The sequence below is a fragment of the Manacus candei genome, unplaced genomic scaffold, assembly GCF_025592945.1.
Source record: "Manacus candei isolate 608988 ecotype Guabito, Panama unplaced genomic scaffold, ASM2559294v1 h1tg000052l, whole genome shotgun sequence".
NCBI lineage: Eukaryota > Metazoa > Chordata > Aves > Passeriformes > Pipridae > Manacus > Manacus candei.
The window spans coordinates 1,381,231-1,393,414 of NW_026138100.1; the positions used below are offsets into that span (position 1 = coordinate 1,381,231).

Genomic DNA, 12,184 nt, shown 5'->3' on the forward strand with positions numbered 1-12,184 from the left:
TTCAGCTTCTTCTGAACTCTAGACAGAATAGTGTATCTTGCTTGTTAGGAAGGAACTTAAGTTGGGAGAAACTTAAGTGGGTGAAGATTTTTCTCTGTCAAGAGTACTCGCTTGGTTTTACTGTTTAACTGAGCAACTACTGTTAACTGTACAGAGCTGACCAGAGCTGGAGAATGCTGAAGTCTGACTGTGGCCTAGACGTTGAGGAGCCAGGGCTGTCATAGATGCAGTGTCACCTGTGCTAGCCACACCTACATGAAATATTCATGATCTTCTAACATGCAGAGCATTATTGCTTGACCTAAGATAACAAACTGAATTACAGCCATGGCTGCTTCTTGACTTTTCACACAGATGCCTACTATGCAGTTATTACATGCTGACAGAAGAGATATCAGGCTTTCATTAAGGGAACTGAGATAGGCATGTAATTTAGGATGGCATCTTCTGCACATTTAAACATAAAAAAAGTTTGAATTTGCATTCTAGTATTATCTTCATGTTTAATTATAAGGAAGGTTTCATGCTATCTTACAAAGAAGAGTAAAGTGACCTGGCTGCAAAACCAAACTCTTCTTTTGGGTTTCTTGTGACCTGTTTGTGTGTGCCAGCAGGGAGGGGGATGTTTATTCTGAAAATTCAACCCGCTTTGTGAAAACTGGAATTTCTGGATGACTCCCCAGATCTGGATATTCAAGGTTTTCCTGCCCATATCAGTCCCCCCACTCCACTTAATCCAGGAGATAGCTTTCAGATTTCATTGAAAAAATATTCTTGGCTTCCCCTCAAAGTACTTTATTTCTCTTCAGAAAAACTGCTATGGAAGATGTTGTAAATCTCTTTCACTATACATGAGAGCAGCAAATACTTGGGCTGCTATTGCCTTGAGTAAACTTAAAAAATTTCAGTTAAGTATAGCTGATATAGTTATTGCTCTTTAAATACTGAGGATTAGTATCCCCCAAAAATATGGTTGTATGAGCTGTTGCTTTAAAGTTGACTAGTAGTTAAGGCTAACAATCATGCTGGACAATTTTAAGGTAACTACTAGCTTATAGATTATTATTTACAACTGTATTTACCCTCAGTGGTATTTGTCCCTCTCCTGGGAAGGTGAGCAAGGTTTTAAGGAACAAAGACCAGCCTACTCAGCTCTAATTTTACGTGCTGCAAATGCAGCAATACCTAACTGCTTCTTAGACTTGGAGGAATTCCATTGGAACGTGACTTAATGTTCCCATTTATTTGCAATGAGGAAGCAATGTTTAACACAATGAGAGCTGAAATGGAATTCATCTTTCAGTTCACAGCCGGGTCTTTTTGATTTAACACGGTATGCTGACAAACTGGGTCAGTCAAATGGGTGCAATGAGCTTGCCTTGTCAGCCAAGGGAATGCCAATGAGGCTATCCCCTATTCATGTTTTGTGAACTGATGAGGCTGTTTTCTTCCTTGTCAGCACACTATGTTCTGCAGTGTGCAAGGCGAGGCTCATGACTGCTGCCCTGTGCTGCTGCTGCCCTCTCTGAAATGCAAGGTGTTGGGCAGGTAGTGTGCAAAAGCTGCTGTCATGGGAGCAGGGGAGGAGCATGTGAAAGGCTTTCTTCGGTGTTTTGCTGTACATCGCTTTCCCACTCTCATAGTAGACAGATTCTCCTTCCCGCAGAAGGTAAACGGTGGGTCTGTCATTTGCCTTCTTGTTTTAGCTTCTTGAAGTTCCTCTAAATCATAAAAATGTAGCACCGGAGAGGACTTGAACCTGTGTTGTCTGAAGGCTGCATGGAGGTGGTTATATAGTATCCTAATGTCTTACCACTCTAGCAATTATTGTGTCTTCTCGTGTTACCAAGTTTGCAATAAGAGGCTGGGGGTTTTTGGTGTGTTTTATGGTTTTTTGGATTTTTTCCCCCTGTTTTTGTCCATGTGGGCTTAAAAGTTACTGTCTTGTCTATAAACACATCATGCTTTAGACAGGTCCCATTTGTAAGAGATCAGTGACATGCTTAAAAAATCAAATGGATTTGAAATGACCAAAACCCCCACGAACAAACAAAAAAACCCCCCAAATATGAGAAACCTCAACCCACAACCAACCCAGAAACACCTGACCTGCAGATTAGTGCAGACTTTCCTTGGTTAACTTGCCCCCTTCCAAAAGAAGCATTCAAATTTGGGTGACAGCATTCCAACTAGCAAGTCATCAGGCAAGCAGAACAGAATAGTCACCTTTTGTAATGCTTCCGGTGACAAATACATTCAAGAATGTAATTTTCCCTTCTGTGTAATAACATCACACCAGGAAATGTGGTATTTTTCTGGGGATTATGATAGACCACATCCTTGTCTACAGTCCTGCTGTGGAGCTATTGTTTGCAAGCTTATACTTTGTTCATCTCCTCCTCTGGTCCATTCTCCCCTCTCCAAGTGTAACACCTGTAACTATTTTTCAGACCTACCAAGATCTTTGAATTCCAGCCCTGTACTCCAAAAGAGTTTCTTATTTGTTCTTAACTAGGTGCTGTTTGTGAATGTGTAAGTGCTCTCTGTCTTCCAGGGACTGTGAGAATATTTAACTTTGTTTTCTTACTCCCTTAATCCCACCACACTCACATCCCATTTTCAAGACCTTGGCCTGACATGAGAAGGTCCGAATACATGTCCCTGCAGTAGTTCCAGCAAGATGAAGGTGCTGAGCCCAACTAGGAGGGAAGTTGTGCTTTGGCAATCCTGCAGCAGTGAATAGAATAGAATTGATCATTTGCTTTACACTGTTTCCTGTTTTGAACGAAGCTGTGGAGAATGTAGGTGCACAACTTGTTTGGTTGTAACTTCACATGGCTCAGATTTGTGGTCCCATATGACACAGACTAGGCATACAATATCAAATATGTTACTAGGTGATGCTTGATCCATTAGGCAGATTTCTCTGTCAGAGAAGAAACAGAATTGGCTCCAAGTGTGTTCTTGACATGTTGGTGTTCATAAGTCCTAAAGAACAATATAATAAATTGAACTAATATTTCTGCAGTTCATGCTAGTTACCCTCTCAGAGTTGTCTTCTCCTCTCCCCAGTGTCTGAACTGTTGATTGAATCTGTTGATTTAAGTAACCTGTGGAGGACAAGAATGCAGACACTGAAGTGTTAGCAGGTCAGCTCTGAGCTCTGGAGCCTGTAGGAATTTTTTCCCTATATAAAGGTGAAAATTTTCTGAAAATAGTTTCCAGTAGCTGGGACTACAGTTACTCCATTAATATGTTTTGCTGTTGGACCTGGAACCAATGAACACTACTGAATGGAATGTGGAAGAATAGAGAGCAGTTTCAGTGCCCTTCTGATGCTGCTACATGAAGTTGTTTTTCCTATTACCAGATACTTAATCGCTACGCGCGTCTCTGAACAGCTCTGGTTGCTAAGGTCAAAATGAGATTACTTTGCCCATGCAGATGCATTGCGGTCTGGGCCAAGAAGCTTGTCTGTTATTTATTCCAATAATAGTTTTTGCTTGTGTGGCGGAAGAGTAGACCTGCAGAAGTGAGGATGCAAGCTTAATACTACTGCTTTCTTAATAGTATCATTAATAACACTGCTTTCTCTTATTTGTTAAGACTTCCGTATTCCCGAAGCACAAGTGCGTCCATATGCATATAGTCTGTTTGTGTATGTGTAAGAAAGCTTAACAGCCCTGCGTGCCCTTTCTCATAGTATGTGCTGTGCAGGCACAACACTTAAAATGTGGTTGATCTGCTTACTTGTAGCTAGCAACTTGCCTGGAATTTCCACATGTCCAGTGACTGAAGAAAGAAGGCATGTCTACCTAGGGTGCTCCACTGTGATACTGCTAATTGCCACCACTTGGAAAGATATGTCACTAGCATTTGCACTTGTAAGCCTGCTATTTAAGAGACTGGTCTTTATCCCTCCTAGGAAAGAGGAAGAAAACATTCTTGAGAATTGTCTGAGGCATTTAGAACTGCCTAATGATAATAAGCAACATGGTTAAGGACCGGTTTATCCTGTGTATAAGGGTAAAAGTTGGTATTTACTGCCCTTTATCTTATGTATTCACTGAAAATCAATGGTATGTTCTTTTAAATGACTCACACAACTTCATGGTTTCACTGAACTATTTTAGTATGCAAGTGAACTTAAGGGTTATTACATTACATGCGTTAGGGTGCAAAATATTCACGATGGCTTAGTGTGTGTGAGAGCTGTGGAGTTTTTTTCTGTTCTGCCTTCCCTTTCCCCTTCAGTGTAGGATGTTTTTCAGTGGAGCTGCAATATTAGGAGAGGGATGGTTAACTTCAAAAATACCGTATTGCCTGCAACCAGAGACAGATTCTGAACCAACGAGCTCAGGAGTCAGACATTAGGAAAAAAATGTGCATGCGTGGTGTCCAACACACCTGGAAATTGGGTGTTTGTGAGAGGAAGGGATTGAAGAGGCAACGTCATCTTGGGTTCCTATCTAGGTCTTGGATCTTCCACAAAGATGTTGCCACTCAGCTGGTTGGTAGTGTGTTGCCTCCTTAAGAGACAGTGTTTTCTGAATTTTTTTTCAAATGGCACTTTAATTTTCCAAGTTAGATACTCTAGTAATGTGCATGGACTCTGAAAGACTGCCCTGTCCCCTAGATTGGTCTACTGACTTAGTATTGGAAGAGATGTTGTCTTAGCATCAACAAAAAAAGTAAGAACAAATGCATGACTTAAGGGCATTCCTAAAGCACAGAAGATTCTGTTCTAACTACTGTAACTTCTGATACAAGAACTTTCCTTAGTATTATGATCATTTAAAATACATTTTGTAGTTCCCTCTAGTTCTTTCATCTTACTTCTGTTCTCTTGTTCCAGTTGGTAGTGTAGCTAACATGTTACAGTCTATCCCAAACAGTCCGAAGTCATGGAACTGGTGTTCAGTCTCTAGTGTTCTAAATTTTGCGGCTTCTGTTGAGTCTTACTATTTATGGAGAGTTTTTCATTTTAATGCAAATGACATTGCCTCTTCAACAGCATGCTTTTTCCCCTCTGAATCCAATTTGTTACCAATTTTATGCATCATAACACAGGGAAAGAGGAAAAACTGATGTTCTGTAGTGTTTTTGTATGCACAAGCAAACCTTTTAAGGCTCCATTTGTCATTTTAATTATGTTAGTCTTGGACATTAAAGGTTAATCATAAAATCATAGAATGGTTAAAGTTGGAAGGGACCTTAAAGATCATCCAGTTTCAACTTCCAGAATTATAAAGTGTTATGACACTGGCCTATCGAGAAGAAAGTTACATCTTACTGTCTAAGATTTTTAGCATACTGTGTGCTTAAATGCACACAGTTTTTAATATAAACCCTTATTTCATGTGTAACAGCCGTGTGCTCTTCTCCCCCCTCCACACTTATGCTTTTAAAAAATTAGAAACTGTTTTTATTTTGGTTATGGCTTCAACTTTGTCCTGGGTTACTGCCAGGATTTGGTAGGGATCTTAACAAATGATCTGCCTTGCCTACGCAGGTTAAGCAGGACTTCACTTGTGAAAGTTGTCTTAACTGTGTCTTGCTCTTTTTGTTGCTCATGGAAATTAGGTTGAGTTGTTCCCTGCTTTCCTCCCCAACCATACCTTGAACTGGTTAGCACCTTGGGTGTTGATTTAATCGTCTTGGAGCCATGGGAAGTTTCATGTGGTCTGAGCCGAATGAATTCCAAACTGATCATCTCTCAGTGTAACAGGCATCACAGTTTCTTCAGACTGTCTAAACCAGGGTTTTGAGTGGGTTAGGCTCTGTTTGCCTGCTTTACTACCAGCTTCTGTGGCTAAAAGGTTGTGTGGAGTGGTTGTAGGTCATCCATTCAGAAGCCCTGTTAAAGCCATTATGTTCTTCTTGAAATTAAGGCTAAGGTTTGGAGATGAGAAGCAAGAGGACTTAATATGGCAGGAAGGAGACTCAAAGGATTTTCCCAGGCAGTCATCAACTCATCGAAGGGATAGATACTTGAGGCCCTGTCTCTTCTTGCTCTGCCTGTCATGTGGCTAACAGTTTGCCTGAGAGCATACCATGGAATTCCTCTTTGTCCTGCTGGTTATGCAGTCCTTTAAGAACAGAGAAGTTAATCTTTACCACATATCCCAAGTGTCCTTGAAAGCTTTTTGGATAACCAAGTAGTCATGTTCCTGCATGCTTCTGGCTTTACATGATTGAAGTGGAAAAGCAGATTACTACAATTTCTTAATACTAAAATAATTCTTAAAATATGTAGCAGCGAAATGGCTTTAGCACTAAATAGCTCACTGTGTAGCTAATCCTTCAGGAAGGGGTGTGTATCCAGATGAGTCTTGTAGGGTTGCGGTAATACAAGATATTCCCCTAGACTAGGGAGGTTAATTTTTTTTACTACCAGATAACTACAAAGGAGAGATAGAGGAAAAGACACATACTAGTACCGCCTGGAATTCTGTGCTCAGCCAGCATCTTGCAGGTTTTCTAGTAAGTAGGAAGCATACACTTTTAAGTTCTTCAGCTTGTAAAGTGATACTTATTTTACATCCACTGTGGTGTTTCATCCAGAAGTACAAATAACTTGCACAGTACAAGACTGAAGATTACAAGCATATGTTGTCTTGAAGTGGGTAGAAAGGGATTAGAATATGATTAGGGATTTATTGTTGAGAGGGATTAAGCAACAGGTGTTTTTTAAGGTCACATCTTTGAATTGCAGCCTTGCTGTTCCAGAGAATTTGATATCTGAACTTCCTCTCCTTTCCTACACTGGAAACACTTCTTGGGAACCCCTTGGTTCTTAACGCACAGGAAGAAAACCTTAAACGTAATTTCATGTTCCATTATGGATCACAAATGCTACAGTTAGGTTTTCCAAGAACTCCCTTTCCCATCTTGCTTGTTCTCTGATATTGCATTTAGAGATTTTTTTTTTTTAATTTCTAATTTAAGGGACACTGCTCTAAAAATATAGCTTGAAAGAGAAAGGGCACTAAGTCATCTTTTGTGGTTCAATTCTGGGCTTCCATGACTTGGAAACTGCCTTCAGTCATCTTTCTGTAAGAGGGTCCTCTGTCATCTGAGAGAGAACAGGAGGAGGAAACAACTCTATAAAGGCTAGAAGATACTTGATGCCTTCATAAAATCATTTAGTTTGGAAAAGATGTCTAAGATCATCAAGTTCAACCATTAACCTAACACTACCAGGTCTACCACTAAACTGAAAAATGTTGGTTAGACATATAGTGTCTTGCTGAAAAAGGAGTGCGAAATTTTCTGATGTGTTTGACTAAAAGTAGCTTAGGCAACTTGTTTTATTCACAGTTCTGTATTAAATGTGACATCATTTCACCTGACATTTATCCTAGAGTTTAAATATGCATAATTAAGTGGCTGGGAACTCCTGAAGGTCAAAGCTTTGTAGTGTGAGTGATTCTATTCCTCTCCTGCCTCTTACCTCTCATTTCTTCAGATGAAGCAGCCTCTCCTGGTCTCCTAGCTCTGGCTTTCTGTAAGGTGACGTTTACAAAATGCTGGGAAATTGAAATGAAATGTCATCTGCCTGTAGCTTACCTGCTGTCTGGCCTTGTGTTTACATGTCCACTTTTTCTTCTTTCCTTTAAAATACTAAGCTACAAATCCAGTTGTTAGTAGAACTATACTACACAATCATCCAAGTTGGGGTTTTTTTTAGTTTGTTTTGCTGGGGGGGGTTTTGTTTGTTTTTTGAGAAGTAGTATAATATTGTAATGAATATAACCTACTGTAGTCAAGACAGTTGGAGATAATCCTTTCCCGATTTGCCATTTTACTGGTCCTTATGCTATTCCCTGCAAGCTTAGTTGCTGCTTTTGCCTCCTGATTAACTGCTAATAGACTTTTTCTAGTCATTAAACACTCTTGCCTTCTGCATTCAGTGGCAGCCTCTGCCTTGCAGTCTACTGCTGTTGCAGTAAATCTGGTTATGTTGTTTCTTCACTGACAGCAAGAGCTTAGTGAACTCTTGCCCTTTAGTATCATTTAGTACCTGTTACTGCTGGGTTTATGTGCTGAGTAGATTTTTATGAGGGAAAGAATGAATGGTTATCAGGTTAATGCTGATTGCTTTGTAAGAATAATCTGCAGCCTTTTGCCTTTAAAACCTCAGATTAATTCCATCTCTAATATAAATGGAAGTTAAATTATAAGTCTTAAATTTAATTTAGTCATTAGGGCCTTTCGTAATCCAAGGGATGGCCTGGAGGCAGCTATACTATGCACTCAGAGTAGCTCTTAGTCCAAGAGGGTTTAGGCCTGGAAAGGGTCAAGTCTAAAATGCCCTCTTGTTTAACCAGAAGATCAGTCCAATCCTGTATTGAGTAGAAAAACCTGCAGAGCAATCTGGATAAGATGGCAAAATGAGTGCCCCAATTAAGTTTGCTGGTGTGATAACATAATTCTAATTGAGGCTTAAGTGTGTATATTATAGATGTGAGGGTAGTGCATCTAAGCATGGAGACTATTGTACACAAAGTACTCTGTTAACACCTAGAAATAACAATGCTTTTTGTTTTTCTCCTTAGATCAATGTTCGAGTTGTTACTATGGATGCAGAGCTGGAGTTTGCCATTCAGCCAAACACTACAGGCAAACAGCTGTTTGACCAGGTCAGTGAAGTTTTTGTGGGGGCTCTTTCTGTTTTAGTTTGGCGTATCTTTCAGACTATAGTGTTTACTTAAGACTGGATTCCAAATCTATTTTCACTCTACCTCCTAATCAAAGGCCCTCAGTCTGAACTGAGATCTCTAAACTCCATCACAGTAAAAGAAAAAAGCAAAAACCCTCGGAGGTATGTTATACTCCAGTGAAAACTGTCTTCCATGTTAAGTGATGAAATGTCACAAGGGATCTAAAATGTTTGGACAATATAGGTAGCATGTAAAAATGCACTTCTTGCTTTGAAATACAGCTTAGTTCTTACACTGTTCTTCAATTCTAAGGTTGAAATGTTGCCTTTGTGCGTGGAAGTCTTTAGAATCAGATCTTTAGATGGCTGAAGAAGGTGTTGGCATGGCTACATTAATTCAGAAGCTGGGTTGGAGGTAGCCACTTGCCACAGGTGTTTGAGTTTGTCACACTGCTGAAAAAACAGAAGAGTTTGAGACCTCCATGCAGCGTTTGTAGGCAACATGCCTTATAAGAAACCCCTGTGCAGCAGGACAGAGCACAGATTTGCACAGTCTGCCTTCAGGAATTCCCAGGAGAGTGGAGGGCATGAGTGACCAAGAGTATCCTCCCCTTGCTGTTATTCTTCCTGCTACTGCATTAACAAGTTTAAAGATGGACCTACAAAGATCAGATAAAGGCAACAATGTGCACTTTATAAAACTTTATTATTGTCTTAAGTAGCTTGTTGTTCTAAAACTGAAGCAAGGCCTAGATTCAGCAGAAAAATTTTACGTAGTACTCTGAATTAAAAAAAAAAAAAAAAGAAAATACTTGCTTCTAGCCATTTCTGCTGTAGACCTGAAAACTAAGAACTGATTTATGCAAACTTCAGTTACATATTTTAAGCTGTTTACAAGCTTTTACAGCAGCTCCTTTGTACTTCTCCCCCTGTATCCGCTAGCCTTGATAGCAAAGGGTGGTTGAGCTTCAACTCAAGTAGGCAGTACTGGCTAAACAATGTCCATTGGTTGGTCCTAAGGTTTTGTTGGTACAAGTTCTTGTTTCAGTGAGTTAACTAGAACTTGCTAGGCCTTAAGGCAATTGTGCATTAAGAAGTACTTAAAAAGAAAACCTAAAAAAAACCCACAAAGCAAACAAACAGCCCACAAACCCAACTAAGAAAAAAAAGCCCCCCAAAAAACACCAACAAAATTCAAAACTCGTAACAAACAAACAAACAAAAAAATGCTTCTAGTGGGTTCTTGAAAGGAGTCAAAGGAGGAAATCAAGTTCTAATCACTGCAGATCTTCACAGTACAAAACAGAGTTTAGCATTAAATCTAACTTTAATGCCTCTTGATTACTACTGATGTGGGCTAAACATCAACTATTCATTGACTGGAAATCTGCTGAAGCACATATGAAACCTGCATTTTTATGGAACCAGTGTTTGGCATTTGACCTACCAGAGAAGGGCCAAGATGATTAGAGAGATGGAGCCTTTCCTATGAGGAAAGGCTAGAGGATTTGGGATTGTTCAGTCTGAAGAAGAGAAGGCTTCAGTGTGACTTAATTGGCCTTCCAGTACCTGGAGGGAGCCTACAAGAGAGTTGGAGAGAGACTTTGCAAGAGCATTTAGTGACAGCACAAGGGAGTATGATTTAAACTGAAAGAGAGTAGGTTTAGATTAGATATTAGGAAGACGTTTTTTACTGTGAGGGTGGCGAGGCACTGGCATTGGTTGCCCAGAGAAGTTACAGATGCCCCATCCCTGCAAGTGTTCAAGGCCAGGTTGGATGGGGCTCTGAGCAACCTGGTCTAGTGGAAGGTGTCCCTTTCCACGGCAAGAGGGTGGAACTAGGTGATTTTTAAGGTCCCTTCCCACTCAGTCCATTTTATGATTCCATTCACTGCTGATCACTCTTGCATCGTGGTAACTTCTTCCCCCAGTCCCTTTCATGTTAATCCAAAACAGAGAGCTCAGATCTCATCTCTGAGGGTACAAAAATCCAAGTGACTAAATGACAGGTTTTTAAAAGCAATGCCTTAGATTAGACTGTAAGTATGTTCTATGTTCCTTGTGACAAGTATTCAAGAAGGACTTTTCCCCCTCATATATATTAATTAATGTTTACATCTGTTAAGAGTTAGGGTCATATCTCTGGCAGAAGAGAAAATACTTCAGCTGAGAAGTTAAAATTCCTGAGAACATGGAAAAAGGCGAAATGTTTCAAATTCAAGATACTTCTATTTTAGCTTGCTGTCTAGGTACTTCAGGATTTCTGAAGATTGCTTGTTGCAGCACCATTGAGATAGACCATCACCTCATGGAGATTTCATCCTTACATCCAATGGCTTGTTTTTAAAGCCTGTGACTTAAAATTCTTATCCATATTTCACATCTTATTGTGGTGCACTTCTGCATATCAAGAGAGATTAAGGTAAAAGTGTGCAGCACAAAACCAGTAAAGGCGAATACCATATCTTTAGCTGCAACTCTTCTGGCATCCTCTCTTCACTTCTGCTGTACAAGCCTTTTATTAGGCCCTTATCTCTGGTGGAGTTTACACTCAGATTAAGCCTGTGGAGGCAACAGGTTTTCACATGTATGGGGAGTGGCCCAACTTGAACTTCAGAACTACTGTGGGGGTGTTGAAGCAGGCTATTTTTAAAAACTACAAGATGATTTTTTGGCCTAGCTGTCAGCTAGCAAAACTACTCTGGCAGTGTCCTTGTTTTTCAGGCTTTGCTAGCATAACTGTATCCTGCATGTAAGAGGGATTATAGCTCCTTTTCATAGGAGCAGGAAAATAGTGGAAACCTGTGAATATTGAGTTCAGCTCCTCTCAAGCCAGACCTGTGCAGAGTTTATCCTGCAATGAGGACTGAGGTGTCCCAAGAAACAACACAGTGGACTCTGCAGCTGGCTGGAGTACCTCCCACATAGTCATGTGCTTTCTTGACCATGAGTAAAAGAAATTCAAATGGAGGAGAGTGTGCCACTGGCATTTTCTGGAAGTCAGTGCATTACTGAGTGGAATAGTCAGACTTAATATTTGCTGCTTCATGGGTTTGAGGAAGCGGGGGTGGTGTCTCCCATCTTGAATATAATGCCTTGGTTCTTATTTCTTCCTTTTTTTGCTATGGATGAAGTTTACAGAGCATTTTCCAGAATACAGTATGAAAAATTCTTTGTTCTTTGTATTGGAACTCAAACTGTGAAATTTGGCTTAATGCTTTCTCCATTCTTGCCTTTAGGTTTTGGGAAGAACTTGAGCGGTCATAACTTCTGCAGGCTTTCTAGCTTGATTTATAGAAAAAGTGTAGTTTTTCTCTTGTAACAGACATTCAGAGACTATGACCTGAAAAATGCTTCATTTACGCAACTCTTCATTTTAACAAAGTTGCAACACTCTTTTGTGCAACAGGAAGTACTATGCTTAACATACCCCTGCTTTTCTGCTAGACTTCATAGAAATACAGCTTGCTGTCAGAGAACTTGTCTCTTCCGTGAGGAAATAAGCCACTTGGAGGGAGGAGG

The 12,184-nt window shown here is 40.1% G+C and overlaps 1 protein-coding gene across 2 annotated transcripts in view; it reads left to right on the forward strand.

Moving 5' to 3' along the window:
* The window catches only part of EZR (ezrin), a 37,273-nt gene that overhangs the window by 9,479 nt on the left and 15,610 nt on the right, over nt 1-12,184 (forward strand). Inside the window, exon 2 of one of the 2 annotated variants that reach the window (XM_051801568.1) lies at nt 8,559-8,642. In XM_051801568.1, coding sequence (XP_051657528.1) covers nt 8,559-8,642 — 84 coding nt within the window. Of the gene's footprint in view, nt 1-8,558; nt 8,643-12,184 lie in introns of those variants that run through there. The other variant, XM_051801570.1, reaches the window with a different exon arrangement.